At 43.1% G+C, this 22950-nt stretch overlaps 2 protein-coding genes across 2 annotated transcripts; both read right to left on the bottom strand.

The window, feature by feature from the left end:
* Positions 1-2125: 2125 nt before the first annotated feature.
* Positions 2126-8881, bottom strand: LOC146483612 (uncharacterized). Its single transcript, XM_085105755.1, has 5 exons — positions 7997-8881; positions 7059-7219; positions 5847-6884; positions 4261-5251; positions 2126-3738 (listed from the first exon to the last, which is right to left on the bottom strand). The coding sequence occupies exons 1-5, from the start codon at positions 8505-8507 to the stop codon at positions 2822-2824; spliced, it is 3618 nt and encodes a 1205-aa protein (XP_084961881.1). The 5' UTR covers positions 8508-8881; the 3' UTR covers positions 2126-2821.
* Positions 8882-14767: 5886 nt separating this feature from the next.
* Positions 14768-21509, bottom strand: LOC146483613 (uncharacterized). The gene is made up of 5 exons (XM_085105757.1): positions 20621-21509; positions 19683-19843; positions 18471-19508; positions 16903-17893; positions 14768-16380 (listed from the first exon to the last, which is right to left on the bottom strand). The coding sequence occupies exons 1-5, from the start codon at positions 21129-21131 to the stop codon at positions 15464-15466; spliced, it is 3618 nt and encodes a 1205-aa protein (XP_084961883.1). The 5' UTR covers positions 21132-21509; the 3' UTR covers positions 14768-15463.
* Between the last annotated feature and the right edge of the window lie 1441 nt (positions 21510-22950).

Consider the following 22950-nt stretch of genomic DNA (forward strand, 5'->3'; position numbering starts at 1 on the left):
AGGAAGTGTGTAGTGTCTTTTATGAAGGATTGTGTAGTCTGTACCAGAGGTTTGAGGTGATAGTCTACAAACTGAGAGATGCGTTCTGTAGGGTGAGAGTTACTGGAAACAATGGGACGCCCGGGGTTACCTTGTTTGTGTATTTTGGGTAGTATGTAAAATCGTCCGGGTTTGGGATCAGTCAGTATTAAAAAACGTTTAGTGTGATCGTCAATAATCTTGTCACGGTGCATGCGTTCTACGTAAATTCGTATGCGTTTTTGAATGTCAGTGGTGATGTCTTTGTCTAAGGTTTTGTAGAATTTAGAGTCGTTTAATTGTCGTGAACATTCGTCAATGTACCAGTTACGGTCCATAACAACTACACCCGAGCCCTTGTCTGCTGACTTGATGACAATGTCAGTGCGTCTGCGGAGACGTTTGAGAGCATCGCGTTCGCGTGTTGTCAAATTGTCACGTACAGGGGCTGGTGTGACATTGAAAAGGTCATGTTCCACGGCGTCTAAAAAAGTGTCGAGTGCTGGGTCCCTGTGGGGGGGAGGGGTCCATGTACCTTTGGGACGAAATGGGTTAAGATTATTTTGGGGAGGTCAGTCGTGAAAAAACTCAAGGAGTCGCATACGTCGGCTGAACTCAAAAAAATCAGCTCGGATTTCAGTCCAGTCAATTTGGCGTGGAGTAGGGCAAAAGGAAAGACCCCTAGCAAGCAGTTGAGTCTCGTCTTGAGTTAGAGTCGTGACATTGCTTAAGAGCCGATTTCTGCAATTATCAAAAATCGGGCGTCAGTCGTGAAATTTCGAATTCCTTCATTTTTTGCCCATATAATCTCTATAGTAAAGTATTTTCAAAAATAACGTTAAAAGTTTCATCAGCGTGTTATTTTTTTCGAAATCGGGCAAAGTTTGAAATACGGCAAATTAGCGTCCTTTCAGTCACGAGACTTACTGAAGATTACCCATTTTCACCTCGCTCGTAGAAAGAAACGCGATGTCCTCTATTAATGTAATGTTTACAAAATATAAACATATCCTTGTTCTTCATAATGCACTAGTTAAATTTAAATAAGCTGGATAATTGGAAATGCTTCGGCCGTTCGAAGAAACCCCATTTCGGCAGTTTAAAAATTTAGCAAATTTCATCCAATTTCAACACAAAAGAAACCCAATTGGTACGTCAAGTTTGAATTTAAAATAAAGATATTGTTGAAGCACAACCTTTGTAGTTTACTGTGTTAAAATATTTCTGGCGGCATTGCAAAAGTACCCAGTCGAGAGACCAAAATGTGAAGGGTACTTTGACACGAAGAGAACCTGTGAAACGAACAACGGCTGTCACGCTACAAATCAAGTCCTTTGTTTAATTATCACTTCCGACAAAGAATATGTTTTCTATAAGCTGTACAGAAATTGCTAATAGTATCTTATTCCCTGTTGAACTTAGTAGGATAACATTTTGTATGATTTTGTTAACTCATGTCTTTTTACACATGTAGAAGTCAGTATTAGGCACATGTTGTTGTAATTGTGTAATTGGAAACTGTTTACATTATTCTGCTTCGGCTACTTTCAAAAATACAACAGTCAGGAAAAACCAAATGTCAGAGTATTTCTAAGCCTTACTTCATCTATTGATTGAGTTTTTAAGACAGGAAGGGAAATTACTTTAGAATTATCAAGCGAAGATTGAATACATTTACTTAGAAGAGGTCAAAGTTGACAGCAGAGATCAGCTATGTGATTGTCGCATCCCAGTATAAATTTTTATGAAATTGCATTAAACTAGCAGTTTATTCTAGCCCTGAATTCGAAAAAAACTCGCTAAGGAGGACTTACCACAGTGATCTGATCTGCAGCGCCAGTAACTCTTTTTAACCGGAAAAAGTTGAAATCCTTGTAACTGCGTGACTATGACAAACTAAGGCGTGATCAAAACCGCGTGGGACCTGGTAACCGAACTATCTCCCCACGCGCTACGAAGGCGAGCAAGTAACAAACGACAAGCAATTCCGCATTTTACCTTTGTTAATATGTAGTTCTTCAAGTTCCTAAACTAGCCGTCTAGCCAAATATACACTCCCCGTGCTTGAAAAACGGGGGTTTTTTGGCGGGGGGGGGGGGGGGGGCTCCTTGCGCGGGAGACCTCGTGGACGTTTAGAACACAGCTTAGTGCCCTTTTTTCAACAGTCACTTATTTTCTACTGTATGGCACTTATCTTTGCAAATATCAAGAACGAAGTGGCCAGTTACTATAGCGTTTCCTAACTACAGCAAAAGGCTAACATTAATAGTTGGAGGTTTTATCTATGATACAATAGCAAGTAAAGTAGACATTGCAAGCTGTATGGGGCCACACCTGCATTTTATGTCTACACGCATCCTTGATTGCAAAACAGTCAAATTTTTGTCTTTCAAGTGCAGATAAGATACTCGAGAGGCACAAAAAGCCTGGAATGTCATTCAAGTTCTCTTTTCCTACAAGAAACGACCGCACATGATCCTACGACGGACCAGCGCACAAAAAGACTGTTTTGCAGCCTGGCCTGTTCCAAGCTCCAGAATAGTGAGAACCGCGAAAACATGAACCCAAATTTAAAAGCACCCTCTCTCCGCACAATTCCGCTCATTTTGTTTCCTCGGGTTTTGTTTTGAAATTTGGGCGTTCTCACTAACTGAGACCTCTGGACTGGCTAATGTTCAACAAGCTAGTGTCCATGTGGCATAATTAAACTTTGCAAGGCTAATCACTTACAGCTTTTTCTTGAAAACGAAACGGAAACTTTTAAAGGCTGATAGTAAAAGGCCTTGCATTATTTTTTAGTGCTTCATTTTGTAGCTCTACAGGGGCAGCTTTCTACAAGTTCTTCCAGGAGTGCCATATACGGAGCTTTCCTCCTCACTGCCGGTACTGGTACATCTAGTTCCAAACTTTGGCAGAGATGCTGTAGCATCCCCAACTTTGTTTTCCGAAACTCGGCTTTGTCGTTAACCAATGAGCAAATCTCGTACTGATCAACGACTATTGGGTGACGGATATGCAGCGTGGAAATCACATCTGCTCTTGCCAGAGAGAAATTGCTTTGCTCCTCGGCAGCTAAGACATCCTCTGGTGTCACCTCAACTTGTTGCTGACGCAGCTTCGCTGCAAGGCGCGAGAAGTAAGACGACACTTGCTGGGGAGTGAGGAACTCTGAACCACAAAACAACCTTTCCCCGTCTGTGCCCCGGGCACGGCGCATTTCTTTTGCAACAACATCCGGTTCCAACTTCCTACCTGTGGACTGGCCGATATTAAATTTCGCCTCCAGATAGGTCTTCTGTTTTTCGTTGAACCGGTAGGCTTTCTTCATTTCCTTCAGTGCCCAGCCTTCCTTGACAGTTTCACCTTGGTTCGAGCTGTCAACAGAGCTGGATACTTGCAGAGAAGGAAGAGGGCCTAGGCCTTCCTGGAGACGGGTGGCGTACTGTTGCTTGGCCAGGTCCATTAGAGTGTGTCTCTCCGGTGACATGGAGCAGGATTCTAACGACAGGTGACGTTCCAGGGCAGACGACCGTTGAAATACTTTAACGCAACCTTCCTTTGGGCATGAAAAGACACTAGATTGTGGACCTTCAGCACTGGCACATTGTTGCTGATCAGCGGCCGTGGTTACTTGGACCCGGGCTGGCTTTGGTTGCTTTGCAGAAACTGCCCTGAACTCACCAGGCGAAAACGAAACAGAAAGCCAGCCGTAGTTGACATCTGTAATAAAACTAGGCAGAATTAGCATAAACATCACATCAGAGTGAAGAGGCCTACCTAATGCGTACTATTACTAGTACTACTATCCTCCTCCTCCTCCTCCTCCTCCTCCTCCTCCTCATCATCATCATCATCATCATCATCATTATCATTATCATGCCGAGGAAGCACGTCAGGCGCCTCAGTACTCTGGTAGCTGGCTTCCATCTTGATGATGTCAGTAAAGATTCCAGTCAACTACCAAAGAACATGGGGACTCGCTACGAGTGTGGGGACTTTCTTTCTACTGAAGAAAGTGTAATCTGTTCTCGGAGGAAAATATTAAGAACGCTTTTTGTTTGTTACACTCAATTTATTTCATCAATAAAAGCTACTTAAAACTGTCAGTTGAACACTTAGCAACAGTTTTCAAGTGGCTGTCTATCAGCTAAGCTCGTCAACACATCCCCATGATATGTTTTAAATACCAAAGTGGCTCTAAAAATAACTAAAAAGACACATTGGTAATAAGATGGCACTTACATGAAACTTTCTCCTTTGCAATGCTCTTTCCTGGACCGATAGCATACGCACGCCAGGCCTGAAGGGATCCGTTAGTGAACTGAAAGTTATTCAACTTGTTTATGCCAGGAATTTTCTGCAGCTCCACGGTTTGGTTTATTGACGGCAAGAGAGCTACCCTGACACCTTCTAATCCCCCATGGGAAAGCAGGGCCTCCCTCATCTCCTCTGCTGTCGTAACATCGTGGCCTTCGTTGAGGTAAATCCGGATGTGGCACTTACACGTAGCTGCCAGTCTATCGGCTGCTCCCTTGCCACCCTGGGGGTCACTGAAATCCAGTCGTGCTACTTTGATTCCGGTTGACTGCTCCATTGTTTGGCACGCAAGGACAGTATTGGCACAATGGTAACACCCGGCATTGTCCTGACGAAGGTAGGCCCAAGTAATCTCCGGATATTCCGTTTTCAGGGTTTTTAACACGTGCTGCATTATTAGGATCACGGCAGTGCTGTCCTGACTGCAAGACTGAACAATGTGGATGAACGCCTGGGACTGCAGTTCCCCACTTTTCCTCCGAAACACAACAGAGATGTGCCAGGAAATTCCCCTCTTCCCGAACCAATCTTGCTGAGATTCCCTGTACAGCTGGGGGAGGAACTTCATGGCCCAGTCGTTGATAATCAGTACGGTGTTGTCGTTCAGCAGTTGAAGAACATCCATCCTCGATTTATCCTGCTGTACTGACCGCAACTGGTGGGCTTTCCATGCCTGAATAGATCGCTTTGCCGACTCATATAGAAAGAGAATTTCATCTCTTTCATCCTCGTTGCAAAATTCAGCATCTTGCGCAGCTTCGCCGACCTCTTGTAGGGGACCATTGAGGGCTTGGCACTGATCACAGAACTCGTTATGCTTGTGGTCACAACGCTGTTTGAACGCAGACTCAGATGGGTCGCTCAGTGCGTATACACTGCAGTGGTCAGCCACTCTAGCCTCACTGTCTATGTGCACCTGATTAGGCAAAGAGACATCCTGTTATTTTCACACTATCAACATAACTGTGTCTGCTGCTTTTTTTAGTTATGTTGTTGTTGCTGATCCTGCTGCTACTACTACTACTACTACTACTACTACTACTACTACTACTACTACTACTACTACTACTACTACTACTACTACTACTACTACTCCTACTGCTGCTGCTACTGCGGCTACCTCTACCAATTCCACTTCCACCACCACTACTACTACCACTACCACTTCCACGACTGCTACCACTACTACTACTACTGCTACTACTACTACTACTACTACTACGACGACGACGACGACGACGACGACGACGACGACTACTACTGCTGCTACTACTTCTGCTGCTACTTCTGCTACTGCTACTGCTGCTACTACTGTTGCAGCTGTAGCCATGTCTCTTACTGCTGCTGTTAAGCGCTTCAGTTTTCGAATATTTTGGTTAGAGAATTTTATGTTTCTCAACCCTTTTCCCTGAACAAGTCTCTCCGAAAAAAAACAGCAACAACAACAACAACAACAAAAAATGTACACTACAGATACACTACAGTGTAAACAAGTGTAAACTATAGTTAACCTTAAAATCGCTTTTAAGATAGAGCTTTCCAGCCTTCAGGGAATCTTTAATGCGCCTTGCCCATTCTCCGCCGTCAACTCTGAGTGAAGAAATATCATCCACTATTGAAGCAAGGTCATCAAATGCTCGCGCCCCTTCTGCCGCGAAATAATCTAGGCCTTGTAGGGACTTTCGCACCGACGCACTACACTCTGTCAGTATTCGTAGCATGGTACTGCGGCTGAAAGGCTTGAAGTTGTTCTCAATGCAATACTGCCTGTACTGCATCACAATTCGTTCAGGTATCATTGTGCGAATGATGTTTGGCACCGTGATAATTTTCCCGGACGAGAGCTGGAGGTGTTTTTCACCAAAAGGTAGGTCCTGAACGAGATGAGGGCTTGTGATAAACCCCAGGAAATGATCCAGTTGGTTTACGTCTATCCTTAGTCTTGGGGACTCGCAGCTGGGCACTGGAGCATGCCGTCCGTACTGAACACGGTGTAGGTTGGCCGTTGTGTACCGATACTGGGTCAAGCCAGGTATGAATTCAGATATGGCTTTGAAACTGGCGACTCCTGACATTACGGACAGCACCTGCCGCCGTGTGTCCCAGCTGGTGGCATTGCTATATGCCTCTGCCAGAGCTTCTAGGTAAGCTGTCTCTGATGGAAGAGATGCGTGATGGAGACCCAGTTGCTGGTTCACGGTACCGGACGTCTGTAGCGCTTTCCACAGATGGGGAGCGTTATTGGACGAAATCACTTTAAGTACAGCTGCGACAATCTCACCAGATCGCTGAGCATAGCGCTGTCTTGTACGCACACTGACTTCGCCCCAATCCAGCCAAGGCCTTCCGAGCGACTGCATTTGACACTGATTGAGGAAAATGTTAAGGGCATCTCTTGGTCGGGCTCCCACCCTTGAAGGGCCATTCCCTTCTCCAGAAGAAGAAACTGTACTGGCTGTCTCAGGAGAAAGGATAGGGCTGTCATCAGAGATCTTCATTCGCCCAACGCCTACTGTCAGCTCGTCAGATGCAGCACTAAGATCTTCTTCCTGTGTTCCAAAGGGGCAACATGTAACTGTTTAATATATTAATGAAAAAAACAACAACATTGCTCTGCCGCCTTAAGTTCATGATGCTCATGCACAATTTTGTCGTAACACATGAAACATGAAACGATCGGCTTTTTGAACGCCAACAGACTCTGATTGCAGAAATGATGTTACCTCTCCCTGTGGAGATTTGTCGCTCTTTTCAAGAGTGTATTCCTGCTCTTCTGTTTGACTGTCAGTGGCTTCAGCCGCCTGCGCAGGTTCGCTGCCACCTTCAGTGACCGCCGCACTTGCGATAAGATTGGCCAAATATTCCCTGCACTGCCTGCAAATAGCTGTATAATTGTACAGAAAAAAATATATATACTTGTTACTTAATATTTGTACCCTAATTTCAAGTCATTAGAGTGGAGTGTTATGACGTTTTTAAATTAAAACTCCATTTGAAAGTTCGGGACAGGTAACTATCCCATGTCGCGCAAAATATATGTTTCCTTTGTTTCATTGTAAGAAAACGCCATAATCGTAGACCGTTTTACCATACCGAACTCAGAAGAAATAACATGTACCATAAAAACCATTGCAAAGTCGAGAAAATATAAGAACCCAAGATAGAAAATCACTTATTACTGGCGAACGTAGCTATCAGTAAAACTTAGCACAAAAAGAAAAAAAACGTGATAAAAGACAAAGAGTAGTCTTCAAAAATAAACCACATTCTATATTACTTTTCTTTCGTGAACCTTATAAAAGCCTTATATATCCCTTGAAAATCTCCCCCGTGCGAGACTTCTTCTTAGCCCTCGTGAAAGATCATATGCTAGCAAATTAACCAGGACATAAAATCTCTAATTTGCTATACCTGGTATTCGTGGAAGCGATATGTAATTTAAAAACAATTCAATAATCTACAACTCTGACGTAGCCTGCAGGGGGAGGGCCGAGGAAGAGATCAAGGGGTAGACACGCGTGGAACGCGAGACGCGTGCGAGGGCGCTTTGCGCTGGCGCCACGTGCTCAGCAAATCTCCACGTTGCCTGTCCTTTCGGCTTCTCTCGCGCAAGCTAACAATTGAATGATGTATTAATGTTAAAACAATGTGAAATACGTACGCGAGCCTATTGGTACAAGCATCTTCGTGGTCTGCAAAACGTATGCGGAATGCGCCTTCTTTAATCCACACTGAGCTTTAGGAGCTGAGGATTCGCCTTTGTGGGCAGCCATTTCAGCAGGAATGGTACAACGAGACCTATTACACCGCCATCTGGTACCAAATGAATCGCGATGGCGAGGGCACACCGTCATTTTCAAATGAGATTGTTCTATTTCAAAAATGCCTGGAAATAACCGATTGAAATTTCCGTCAACGAAGGTAGTATATAAGAAAAAAGAAATGTTAAAACGGCATGATGGATTTGCAATGGCTAAAAACCTACCTGCGCGAGTGAGCAATAGCTTTGTTTCACTGTCGACGCCAGAATCGTCGCTAATTTTGCAGTAGACTAGGTGGGAGCGGACATCTTTCTTGCAATCGCCGATTGCAATACATTGCACATTGGCCGGATTGAAGGAACTTGGACCGCAGCCACCACCAACGAAGCAAGAATAACCACAAGATGCCATTAAGGCTTTGATGTCAGGGCGAAAAACTAGTACTTAGAACATTCGGTATTATCTAACACTGAAATTATAATACCAGTTTACCAGGTCTGCCAAATTCCATTACGCAAGTGTCACGCAATCTTATTGTGACAAAGTTCAGGAATGTCAACATGCGACCTTTGCTCGCGTCTTCGTCTTGTCACATTTAGAGTAATTAACGCTATCATGTGGTCAGCATGGTACAAATATTATTCAGGATATTGGTAGACTCAACAATCGAGTGCAAGATTGTCCTAAGTAACGCAGATAATTCAAGAATCGGGTAAGTTCTTATAATCTTCTCGAGCAAACTGAGAGAAAGCGAGTGGGTTTTGATCGCTGCGAGAGTATTTATAACTTGTTTGATTGACATATTCTTCAAAAGATATAATTTTATTTCACGAAAGAATCTATAAATTATCATCCATCCCCAGAGAAATTTGAAGGGGCTCTGTTTTAAAGAAATCAGCTAAAGTTTGTGCTAATACTGTGTTCATACATTGGCGCTTGTTTGTTTCACAGGTTCTCCTCGTGTCAAAGTACCCTTCACATTTTGGTCTCTTGACTGGATACTTTTGCAATGCCGCCAGAAATATTTTAACACAGTAAACTACAAAGGTTGTGCTTCAACAATATCTTTATTTTAAATTCAAACTTGACGTACCAATTGGGTTTCTTTTGTGTTGAAATTGGATGAGATTTGCTAAATTTTTAAACTGCCGAAATGGGGTTTCTTCGAACGGCCGAAGCATTTCCAATTTTCCAGCTTATCTAAATTTAACTAGTGCATTATGAAGAACAAGGATATGTTTATATTTTGTAAATATTTCATTAATAGAGGACATCGCGTTTCTTTCTACGAGCGAGATGAAAATGGGTAATTTTCAGTAAGTTTCGTGACTGAAAGGACGCTAATTTGCCGTATTTCAAACTTTGCCCGATTTCGAAAAAAATAACACGCTGATGAAACTTTTAACGTTATTTTTGAAAATACTTTACTATAGAGATTATATGGGCAAAATATGAAGGAATTCGAAATATCACGACTGTCGCCCGATTTTCGATAATTTCAGAAATCGGCTCTTAAGTTAATAACTGCGTTACTGTCTAGTTGAATGTTATGATTGTCGCGTCTCCAGTATCTGTTAGTTGTCGTTTTCCGTTTGGGTCGACGTCTATGATTGCGTATGGGTGTGGAACTATTAGCAGTGGTGTTAATGGGTTGAATGTGATTAGTGGATGCGTCAATAGGTGACTGCGAATGGGTGACAGTAGGTTGTGGTCGGTTAGGACGGTTATTTTGGTTATCGGGTCGGTTAGGACGGTTATTTTGACGTGTACGAGCAAAAGCGCGAGCGGCATACTCACTGGTTGAGGACTGTTTCCTGCGTTTTCTAGATAGGAGTACATGAGATAGTTCGGCTGCCGAAGTCTGAAGAAAGTGTTTAATGTGAACAAATGTAGAATCAGAGCACGTAGATTTGAGTTGATGTAGGATAGAATTAAATTCTGAAGTTAGCAGTGTCAAGTGTTTCTTGCATTGTATTTGAAGGAGTTTAATCATTTCGCGAGATGTTCTTGTCAGTAATTTTGTCCATCGACGCTGGAATTGTTCACAGGATGATGATTCAAACGTTGGTCGACATTTGATGATTAGGCCTTTGGGAATGATCTTGTGATTGTAGTAATAGATGTAATTAGATTGATGGTGTTCGTATCGGGTGAGTTTAAGTTGGAGGCGTTTGGCTTTGTTGAAGAGTACACGCTGTTCAGGGTTGGTGAAGTCTCTGAGAATATGTGCTGATTCAGGACCAGGATTAGGATGGATATCCATACTTAGGGTAATCCGAAGCAGGGAAGGCGTGTGCAAGTATTGTAAAGTAGATAGCTGGTAGTGTGGACGGCTGCGAAAGGAAAATGATCTCTGTGTTCCTGGTGGTCGATTAAATGAGTCACTTTCTGCAGGTTGTGGTAAACTGACTGTAGTTTGTTGCACAAGGGTAATGGAAACGTACAAACAGCCAAGAAGAACAAGGCACAACAGGATTTCAGATTTCCTTGAGCTGGACTTGTGAAGGCTGCGTGGCGCAAAGAAATTATTAGTGTTGAGGTTAAGTCTTGCCCGGGTCGGTCTCGGTCTGGGAGAACGCACGAAAACTCCAATGCGTTGTCTCCAGGATGATAATTCGATTCCCATTTTCTATTTTGGATCGCTTCGTTGAAGTAGATAACGAGGATCGTGGCCGTAAAAGACTGTGCAGTAAAATTCAGTGATAAACTGTGTTTGCAAGGACCACCGTGACAAAATAAAAGTACCGGATCCTGTAGTGAAGGATCTAATCAGCAAAAAAATTGTAAAGCAAATAATCTAACAAAAGAGCAAGGCTGATTTCACGGTTAGGGAAGTATATTTTCCAATATTTCGAAAGCCACGGCCTGTCTTCTTCAGGGTATGTTTGAGACTGACCCTGTGGCAAGATACGTTACAATTTAAACAGTTACAATAGATACCTGAAAAAAGGCTAAAGTTGCATAAACAAAAACGTTACAATTTGAAATTTGAAAATACAACTGGTAAATAGGTATAAGCTAACGTTACAACGTGGTAGACGAAAACAAAATACGTAACAATGAGTTAATTACATAACTTAGGAAGATGAAAGACGGGAAAAATGTTCATGTATCATCTCTCCTATTAAGACCTAAGGGTTCAATAGTTTGACCTCTGTCGATGAGGTATGCCTCTCTAGCTTTGCGTACACTGTCACGATTAGATTTGATGAGTTCGAGGGGAATTAGTAGCATGTCAGAAGCGTTATGGTTGTTAGAAAGAAAATGTTCTGAAACTGTGGTGGGTTTGGAACTGTTTGTTTGTTTGTCGACTGGTCTACGGTGTTCGTTAAAACGGTCTTTAAGTCGTCGTTTTGTTTCTCCTATGTATTGTTTGTGGCAGCGGTTGCAGTGTACCATGTAGATAACGTTTTTAGAGTTACAGTCTATATGATGAGTAATATGTCTAGTTTCGCCGGTAGAATGAAATGTGTAGCTGGTACGTCCGTCTGTTATGTAGTTGCAAGTTAAACAGTTGTCCCCACATCGAAAAGATCCATGGGGTAGGTTGTTTTGTGTGGGATTACGTAGTTTGGCGCTAACAAGTAAATCACTCAGGTTGTTGGTCCGTCGGAAGGCAACAAGAGGTGTGGCTTTGAAAACGTTTGCGCAGCGGGGAGATGAAGATAGGATGTTGAAGTGTTTGCGAATAATGGATGATACAGAGCGAAGGGCTGGATTGTATGTGACGACAAGGGGTACTCGTATAGGTTGGTTGGTGTCGGAGGTGTCTTTAGTAGCTATAGCGTCGGAACGTGGGATGCCGTTGACCCGTCCTATTTCTTGGTTGAGGAACGAAAGATTGTATCCCCGTTTGTTGAGATAGGTTCTGAGTTCGTTTGTTCGGAGTTTAAAAGTTTCGTCAGAAGAACAAATACGTCGAAGTCTGAGAGCTAAGCTGAATGGAATGGCTCTCTTAGTGTGTCTAGGATGACATGAAGATTGTAACAAGTATTGATGTTTGTCAGTAGGCTTAGTGTAAAGGTCGGTAGTGATAGTGCCGTTATAGAGAGACACACTGACGTCCAGAAAGGGTATAGATGTGAGAGAATAATTGGATGTGAATTTAATAGTGGGGTGAATGTTATTGAGATAAGTAGTGAAGGTTTGGAGGTCGTCGAGAGAGTGTGTCCATATCATGAAGTTGTCGTCTATGAAGCGCCACCATATGTATGGTTGAAATGGAGCACGTAGTAATGCGTCCGTCTCAAATTTGGCGAGAAACAAATTGGCATAAGAAGGAGCCATTCTGGTTCCCATAGCAGTTCCGTGAGTCTGTAGATAGTGTTTGTCGTTGAACGTAAAATTGTTCATGGTAAGGATCATGCGTATGAGGTCACATAAAGTTTCGGAACTTATGGTAGAAGGGGTGCGGTTACGTGTTTCGAGGAAGTGTCGACACGCGTTGATGCCTTCGTTATGAGGTATGTTGGTGTAGAGAGAAGAAACGTCCAGAGTGACAAGAATGGCGTTATTGGGTAATTGTCCGAGTTGTTGGAGTTTGGTAAGGAAGTGTGTAGTGTCTTTTATGAAGGATTGTGTAGTCTGTACCAGAGGTTTGAGGTGATAGTCTACAAACTGAGAGATGCGTTCTGTAGGGTGAGAGTTACTGGAAACAATGGGACGCCCGGGGTTACCTTGTTTGTGTATTTTGGGTAGTATGTAAAATCGTCCGGGTTTGGGATCAGTCAGTATTAAAAAACGTTTAGTGTGATCGTCAATAATCTTGTCACGGTGCATGCGTTCTACGTAAATTCGTATGCGTTTTTGAATGTCAGTGGTGATGTCTTTGTCTAAGGTTTTGTAGAATTTAGAGTCGTTTAATTGTCGTGAACATTCGTCAATGTACCAGTTACGGTCCATAACAACTACACCCGAGCCCTTGTCTGCTGACTTGATGACAATGTCAGTGCGTCTGCGGAGACGTTTGAGAGCATCGCGTTCGCGTGTTGTCAAATTGTCACGTACAGGGGCTGGTGTGACATTGAAAAGGTCATGTTCCACGGCGTCTAAAAAAGTGTCGAGTGCTGGGTCCCTGTGGGGGGGAGGGGTCCATGTACCTTTGGGACGAAATGGGTTAAGATTATTTTGGGGAGGTCAGTCGTGAAAAAACTCAAGGAGTCGCATACGTCGGCTGAACTCAAAAAAATCAGCTCGGATTTCAGTCCAGTCAATTTGGCGTGGAGTAGGGCAAAAGGAAAGACCCCTAGCAAGCAGTTGAGTCTCGTCTTGAGTTAGAGTCGTGACATTGCTTAAGAGCCGATTTCTGCAATTATCAAAAATCGGGCGTCAGTCGTGAAATTTCGAATTCCTTCATTTTTTGCCCATATAATCTCTATAGTAAAGTATTTTCAAAAATAACGTTAAAAGTTTCATCAGCGTGTTATTTTTTTCGAAATCGGGCAAAGTTTGAAATACGGCAAATTAGCGTCCTTTCAGTCACGAGACTTACTGAAGATTACCCATTTTCACCTCGCTCGTAGAAAGAAACGCGATGTCCTCTATTAATGTAATGTTTACAAAATATAAACATATCCTTGTTCTTCATAATGCACTAGTTAAATTTAAATAAGCTGGATAATTGGAAATGCTTCGGCCGTTCGAAGAAACCCCATTTCGGCAGTTTAAAAATTTAGCAAATTTCATCCAATTTCAACACAAAAGAAACCCAATTGGTACGTCAAGTTTGAATTTAAAATAAAGATATTGTTGAAGCACAACCTTTGTAGTTTACTGTGTTAAAATATTTCTGGCGGCATTGCAAAAGTACCCAGTCGAGAGACCAAAATGTGAAGGGTACTTTGACACGAAGAGAACCTGTGAAACGAACAACGGCTGTCACGCTACAAATCAAGTCCTTTGTTTAATTATCACTTCCGACAAAGAATATGTTTTCTATAAGCTGTACAGAAATTGCTAATAGTATCTTATTCCCTGTTGAACTTAGTAGGATAACATTTTGTATGATTTTGTTAACTCATGTCTTTTTACACATGTAGAAGTCAGTATTAGGCACATGTTGTTGTAATTGTGTAATTGGAAACTGTTTACATTATTCTGCTTCGGCTACTTTCAAAAATACAACAGTCAGGAAAAACCAAATGTCAGAGTATTTCTAAGCCTTACTTCATCTATTGATTGAGTTTTTAAGACAGGAAGGGAAATTACTTTAGAATTATCAAGCGAAGATTGAATACATTTACTTAGAAGAGGTCAAAGTTGACAGCAGAGATCAGCTATGTGATTGTCGCATCCCAGTATAAATTTTTATGAAATTGCATTAAACTAGCAGTTTATTCTAGCCCTGAATTCGAAAAAAACTCGCTAAGGAGGACTTACCACAGTGATCTGATCTGCAGCGCCAGTAACTCTTTTTAACCGGAAAAAGTTGAAATCCTTGTAACTGCGTGACTATGACAAACTAAGGCGTGATCAAAACCGCGTGGGACCTGGTAACCGAACTATCTCCCCACGCGCTACGAAGGCGAGCAAGTAACAAACGACAAGCAATTCCGCATTTTACCTTTGTTAATATGTAGTTCTTCAAGTTCCTAAACTAGCCGTCTAGCCAAATATACACTCCCCGTGCTTGAAAAACGGGGGTTTTTTGGCGGGGGGGGGGGGGGGGGCTCCTTGCGCGGGAGACCTCGTGGACGTTTAGAACACAGCTTAGTGCCCTTTTTTCAACAGTCACTTATTTTCTACTGTATGGCACTTATCTTTGCAAATATCAAGAACGAAGTGGCCAGTTACTATAGCGTTTCCTAACTACAGCAAAAGGCTAACATTAATAGTTGGAGGTTTTATCTATGATACAATAGCAAGTAAAGTAGACATTGCAAGCTGTATGGGGCCACACCTGCATTTTATGTCTACACGCATCCTTGATTGCAAAACAGTCAAATTTTTGTCTTTCAAGTGCAGATAAGATACTCGAGAGGCACAAAAAGCCTGGAATGTCATTCAAGTTCTCTTTTCCTACAAGAAACGACCGCACATGATCCTACGACGGACCAGCGCACAAAAAGACTGTTTTGCAGCCTGGCCTGTTCCAAGCTCCAGAATAGTGAGAACCGCGAAAACATGAACCCAAATTTAAAAGCACCCTCTCTCCGCACAATTCCGCTCATTTTGTTTCCTCGGGTTTTGTTTTGAAATTTGGGCGTTCTCACTAACTGAGACCTCTGGACTGGCTAATGTTCAACAAGCTAGTGTCCATGTGGCATAATTAAACTTTGCAAGGCTAATCACTTACAGCTTTTTCTTGAAAACGAAACGGAAACTTTTAAAGGCTGATAGTAAAAGGCCTTGCATTATTTTTTAGTGCTTCATTTTGTAGCTCTACAGGGGCAGCTTTCTACAAGTTCTTCCAGGAGTGCCATATACGGAGCTTTCCTCCTCACTGCCGGTACTGGTACATCTAGTTCCAAACTTTGGCAGAGATGCTGTAGCATCCCCAACTTTGTTTTCCGAAACTCGGCTTTGTCGTTAACCAATGAGCAAATCTCGTACTGATCAACGACTATTGGGTGACGGATATGCAGCGTGGAAATCACATCTGCTCTTGCCAGAGAGAAATTGCTTTGCTCCTCGGCAGCTAAGACATCCTCTGGTGTCACCTCAACTTGTTGCTGACGCAGCTTCGCTGCAAGGCGCGAGAAGTAAGACGACACTTGCTGGGGAGTGAGGAACTCTGAACCACAAAACAACCTTTCCCCGTCTGTGCCCCGGGCACGGCGCATTTCTTTTGCAACAACATCCGGTTCCAACTTCCTACCTGTGGACTGGCCGATATTAAATTTCGCCTCCAGATAGGTCTTCTGTTTTTCGTTGAACCGGTAGGCTTTCTTCATTTCCTTCAGTGCCCAGCCTTCCTTGACAGTTTCACCTTGGTTCGAGCTGTCAACAGAGCTGGATACTTGCAGAGAAGGAAGAGGGCCTAGGCCTTCCTGGAGACGGGTGGCGTACTGTTGCTTGGCCAGGTCCATTAGAGTGTGTCTCTCCGGTGACATGGAGCAGGATTCTAACGACAGGTGACGTTCCAGGGCAGACGACCGTTGAAATACTTTAACGCAACCTTCCTTTGGGCATGAAAAGACACTAGATTGTGGACCTTCAGCACTGGCACATTGTTGCTGATCAGCGGCCGTGGTTACTTGGACCCGGGCTGGCTTTGGTTGCTTTGCAGAAACTGCCCTGAACTCACCAGGCGAAAACGAAACAGAAAGCCAGCCGTAGTTGACATCTGTAATAAAACTAGGCAGAATTAGCATAAACATCACATCAGAGTGAAGAGGCCTACCTAATGCGTACTATTACTAGTACTACTATCCTCCTCCTCCTCCTCCTCCTCCTCCTCCTCCTCATCATCATCATCATCATCATCATCATTATCATTATCATGCCGAGGAAGCACGTCAGGCGCCTCAGTACTCTGGTAGCTGGCTTCCATCTTGATGATGTCAGTAAAGATTCCAGTCAACTACCAAAGAACATGGGGACTCGCTACGAGTGTGGGGACTTTCTTTCTACTGAAGAAAGTGTAATCTGTTCTCGGAGGAAAATATTAAGAACGCTTTTTGTTTGTTACACTCAATTTATTTCATCAATAAAAGCTACTTAAAACTGTCAGTTGAACACTTAGCAACAGTTTTCAAGTGGCTGTCTATCAGCTAAGCTCGTCAACACATCCCCATGATATGTTTTAAATACCAAAGTGGCTCTAAAAATAACTAAAAAGACACATTGGTAATAAGATGGCACTTACATGAAACTTTCTCCTTTGCAATGCTCTTTCCTGGACCGATAGCATACGCACGCCAGGCCTGAAGGGATCCGTTAGTGAACTGAAAGTTATTCAACTTGTTTATGCCAGGAATTTTCTGCAGCTCCACGGTTTGGTTTATTGACGGCAAGAGAGCTACCCTGACACCTTCTAATCCCCCATGGGAAAGCAGGGCCTCCCTCATCTCCTCTGCTGTCGTAACATCGTGGCCTTCGTTGAGGTAAATCCGGATGTGGCACTTACACGTAGCTGCCAGTCTATCGGCTGCTCCCTTGCCACCCTGGGGGTCACTGAAATCCAGTCGTGCTACTTTGATTCCAGTTGACTGCTCCATTGTTTGGCACGCAAGGACAGTATTGGCACAATGGTAACACCCGGCATTGTCCTGACGAAGGTAGGCCCAAGTAATCTCCGGATATTCCGTTTTCAGGGTTTTTAACACGTGCTGCATTATTAGGATCACGGCAGTGCTGTCCTGACTGCAAGACTGAACAATGTGGATGAACGCCTGGGACTGCAGTTCCCCACTTTTCCTCCGAAACACAACAGAGATGTGCCAGGAAATTCCCCTCTTCCCGAACCAATCTTGCTGAGATTCCCTGTACAGCTGGGGGAGGAACTTCATGGCCCAGTCGTTGATAATCAGTACGGTGTTGTCGTTCAGCAGTTGAAGAACATCCATCCTCGATTTATCCTGCTGTACTGACCGCAACTGGTGGGCTTTCCATGCCTGAATAGATCGCTTTGCCGACTCATATAGAAAGAGAATTTCATCTCTTTCATCCTCGTTGCAAAATTCAGCATCTTGCGCAGCTTCGCCGACCTCTTGTAGGGGACCATTGAGGGCTTGGCACTGATCACAGAACTCGTTATGCTTGTGGTCACAACGCTGTTTGAACGCAGACTCAGATGGGTCGCTCAGTGCGTATACACTGCAGTGGTCAGCCACTCTAGCCTCACTGTCTATGTGCACCTGATTAGGCAAAGAGACATCCTGTTATTTTCACACTATCAACATAACTGTGTCTGCTGCTTTTTTTAGTTATGTTGTTGTTGCTGATCCTGCTGCTACTACTACTACTACTACTACTACTACTACTACTACTACTACTACTACTACTACTACTACTCCTACTGCTGCTGCTACTGCGGCTACCTCTACCAATTCCACTTCCACCACCACTACTACTACCACTACCACTTCCACGACTGCTACCACTACTACTACTACTGCTACTACTACTACTACTACTACTACGACGACGACGACGACGACGACGACGACGACGACGACTACTACTGCTGCTACTACTTCTGCTGCTACTTCTGCTACTGCTACTGCTGCTACTACTGTTGCAGCTGTAGCCATGTCTCTTACTGCTGCTGTTAAGCGCTTCAGTTTTCGAATATTTTGGGGAGAGAATTTTATGTTTCTCAACCCTTTTCCCTGAACAAGTCTCTCCGAAAAAAAACAGCAACAACAACAACAACAACAAAAAATGTACACTACAGATACACTACAGTGTAAACAAGTGTAAACTATAGTTAACCTTAAAATCGCTTTTAAGATAGAGCTTTCCAGCCTTCAGGGAATCTTTAATGCGCCTTGCCCATTCTCCGCCGTCAACTCTGAGTGAAGAAATATCATCCACTATTGAAGCAAGGTCATCAAATGCTCGCGCCCCTTCTGCCGCGAAATAATCTAGGCCTTGTAGGGACTTTCGCACCGACGCACTACACTCTGTCAGTATTCGTAGCATGGTACTGCGGCTGAAAGGCTTGAAGTTGTTCTCAATGCAATACTGCCTGTACTGCATCACAATTCGTTCAGGTATCATTGTGCGAATGATGTTTGGCACCGTGATAATTTTCCCGGACGAGAGCTGGAGGTGTTTTTCACCAAAAGGTAGGTCCTGAACGAGATGAGGGCTTGTGATAAACCCCAGGAAATGATCCAGTTGGTTTACGTCTATCCTTAGTCTTGGGGACTCGCAGCTGGGCACTGGAGCATGCCGTCCGTACTGAACACGGTGTAGGTTGGCCGTTGTGTACCGATACTGGGTCAAGCCAGGTATGAATTCAGATATGGCTTTGAAACTGGCGACTCCTGACATTACGGACAGCACCTGCCGCCGTGTGTCCCAGCTGGTGGCATTGCTATATGCCTCTGCCAGAGCTTCTAGGTAAGCTGTCTCTGATGGAAGAGATGCGTGATGGAGACCCAGTTGCTGGTTCACGGTACCGGACGTCTGTAGCGCTTTCCACAGATGGGGAGCGTTATTGGACGAAATCACTTTAAGTACAGCTGCGACAATCTCACCAGATCGCTGAGCATAGCGCTGTCTTGTACGCACACTGACTTCGCCCCAATCCAGCCAAGGCCTTCCGAGCGACTGCATTTGACACTGATTGAGGAAAATGTTAAGGGCATCTCTTGGTCGGGCTCCCACCCTTGAAGGGCCATTCCCTTCTCCAGAAGAAGAAACTGTACTGGCTGTCTCAGGAGAAAGGATAGGGCTGTCATCAGAGATCTTCATTCGCCCAACGCCTACTGTCAGCTCGTCAGATGCAGCACTAAGATCTTCTTCCTGTGTTCCAAAGGGGCAACATGTAACTGTTTAATATATTAATGAAAAAAACAACAACATTGCTCTGCCGCCTTAAGTTCATGATGCTCATGCACAATTTTGTCGTAACACATGAAACATGAAACGATCGGCTTTTTGAACGCCAACAGACTCTGATTGCAGAAATGATGTTACCTCTCCCTGTGGAGATTTGTCGCTCTTTTCAAGAGTGTATTCCTGCTCTTCTGTTTGACTGTCAGTGGCTTCAGCCGCCTGCGCAGGTTCGCTGCCACCTTCAGTGACCGCCGCACTTGCGATAAGATTGGCCAAATATTCCCTGCACTGCCTGCAAATAGCTGTATAATTGTACAGAAAAAAATATATATACTTGTTACTTAATATTTGTACCCTAATTTCAAGTCATTAGAGTGGAGTGTTATGACGTTTTTAAATTAAAACTCCATTTGAAAGTTCGGGACAGGTAACTATCCCATGTCGCGCAAAATATATGTTTCCTTTGTTTCATTGTAAGAAAACGCCATAATCGTAGACCGTTTTACCATACCGAACTCAGAAGAAATAACATGTACCATAAAAACCATTGCAAAGTCGAGAAAATATAAGAACCCAAGATAGAAAATCACTTATTACTGGCGAACGTAGCTATCAGTAAAACTTAGCACAAAAAGAAAAAAAACGTGATAAAAGACAAAGAGTAGTCTTCAAAAATAAACCACATTCTATATTACTTTTCTTTCGTGAACCTTATAAAAGCCTTATATATCCCTTGAAAATCTCCCCCGTGCGAGACTTCTTCTTAGCCCTCGTGAAAGATCATATGCTAGCAAATTAACCAGGACATAAAATCTCTAATTTGCTATACCTGGTATTCGTGGAAGCGATATGTAATTTAAAAACAATTCAATAATCTACAACTCTGACGTAGCCTGCAGGGGGAGGGCCGAGGAAGAGATCAAGGGGTAGACACGCGTGGAACGCGAGACGCGTGCGAGGGCGCTTTGCGCTGGCGCCACGTGCTCAGCAAATCTCCACGTTGCCTGTCCTTTCGGCTTCTCTCGCGCAAGCTAACAATTGAATGATGTATTAATGTTAAAACAATGTGAAATACGTACGCGAGCCTATTGGTACAAGCATCTTCGTGGTCTGCAAAACGTATGCGGAATGCGCCTTCTTTAATCCACACTGAGCTTTAGGAGCTGAGGATTCGCCTTTGTGGGCAGCCATTTCAGCAGGAATGGTACAACGAGACCTATTACACCGCCATCTGGTACCAAATGAATCGCGATGGCGAGGGCACACCGTCATTTTCAAATGAGATTGTTCTATTTCAAAAATGCCTGGAAATAACCGATTGAAATTTCCGTCAACGAAGGTAGTATATAAGAAAAAAGAAATGTTAAAACGGCATGATGGATTTGCAATGGCTAAAAACCTACCTGCGCGAGTGAGCAATAGCTTTGTTTCACTGTCGACGCCAGAATCGTCGCTAATTTTGCAGTAGACTAGGTGGGAGCGGACATCTTTCTTGCAATCGCCGATTGCAATACATTGCACATTGGCCGGATTGAAGGAACTTGGACCGCAGCCACCACCAACGAAGCAAGAATAACCACAAGATGCCATTAAGGCTTTGATGTCAGGGCGAAAAACTAGTACTTAGAACATTCGGTATTATCTAACACTGAAATTATAATACCAGTTTACCAGGTCTGCCAAATTCCATTACGCAAGTGTCACGCAATCTTATTGTGACAAAGTTCAGGAATGTCAACATGCGACCTTTGCTCGCGTCTTCGTCTTGTCACATTTAGAGTAATTAACGCTATCATGTGGTCAGCATGGTACAAATATTATTCAGGATATTGGTAGACTCAACAATCGAGTGCAAGATTGTCCTAAGTAACGCAGATAATTCAAGAATCGGGTAAGTTCTTATAATCTTCTCGAGCAAACTGAGAGAAAGCGAGTGGGTTTTGATCGCTGCGAGAGTATTTATAACTTGTTTGATTGACATATTCTTCAAAAGATATAATTTTATTTCACGAAAGAATCTATAAATTATCATCCATCCCCAGAGAAATTTGAAGGGGCTCTGTTTTAAAGAAATCAGCTAAAGTTTGTGCTAATACTGTGTTCATACATTGGCGCTTGTTTGTTTCACAGGTTCTCCTCGTGTCAAAGTACCCTTCACATTTTGGTCTCTTGACTGGATACTTTTGCAATGCCGCCAGAAATATTTTAACACAGTAAACTACAAAGGTTGTGCTTCAACAATATCTTTATTTTAAATTCAAACTTGACGTACCAATTGGGTTTCTTTTGTGTTGAAATTGGATGAGATTTGCTAAATTTTTAAACTGCCGAAATGGGGTTTCTTCGAACGGCCGAAGCATTTCCAATTTTCCAGCTTATCTAAATTTAACTAGTGCATTATGAAGAACAAGGATATGTTTATATTTTGTAAATATTTCATTAATAGAGGACATCGCGTTTCTTTCTACGAGCGAGATGAAAATGGGTAATTTTCAGTAAGTTTCGTGACTGAAAGGACGCTAATTTGCCGTATTTCAAACTTTGCCCGATTTCGAAAAAAATAACACGCTGATGAAACTTTTAACGTTATTTTTGAAAATACTTTACTATAGAGATTATATGGGCAAAATATGAAGGAATTCGAAATATCACGACTGTCGCCCGATTTTCGATAATTTCAGAAATCGGCTCTTAAGTTAATAACTGCGTTACTGTCTAGTTGAATGTTATGATTGTCGCGTCTCCAGTATCTGTTAGTTGTCGTTTTCCGTTTGGGTCGACGTCTATGATTGCGTATGGGTGTGGAACTATTAGCAGTGGTGTTAATGGGTTGAATGTGATTAGTGGATGCGTCAATAGGTGACTGCGAATGGGTGACAGTAGGTTGTGGTCGGTTAGGACGGTTATTTTGGTTATCGGGTCGGTTAGGACGGTTATTTTGACGTGTACGAGCAAAAGCGCGAGCGGCATACTCACTGGTTGAGGACTGTTTCCTGCGTTTTCTAGATAGGAGTACATGAGATAGTTCGGCTGCCGAAGTCTGAAGAAAGTGTTTAATGTGAACAAATGTAGAATCAGAGCACGTAGATTTGAGTTGATGTAGGATAGAATTAAATTCTGAAGTTAGCAGTGTCAAGTGTTTCTTGCATTGTATTTGAAGGAGTTTAATCATTTCGCGAGATGTTCTTGTCAGTAATTTTGTCCATCGACGCTGGAATTGTTCACAGGATGATGATTCAAACGTTGGTCGACATTTGATGATTAGGCCTTTGGGAATGATCTTGTGATTGTAGTAATAGATGTAATTAGATTGATGGTGTTCGTATCGGGTGAGTTTAAGTTGGATGCGTTTGGCTTTGTTGAAGAGTACACGCTGTTCAGGGTTGGTGAAGTCTCTGAGAATATGTGC

This window comes from Pavona decussata, unplaced genomic scaffold (genome assembly GCF_977016875.1).
Source record: "Pavona decussata unplaced genomic scaffold, jaPavDecu1.1 SCAFFOLD_38, whole genome shotgun sequence".
Taxonomy (NCBI): domain Eukaryota; kingdom Metazoa; phylum Cnidaria; class Anthozoa; order Scleractinia; family Agariciidae; genus Pavona; species Pavona decussata.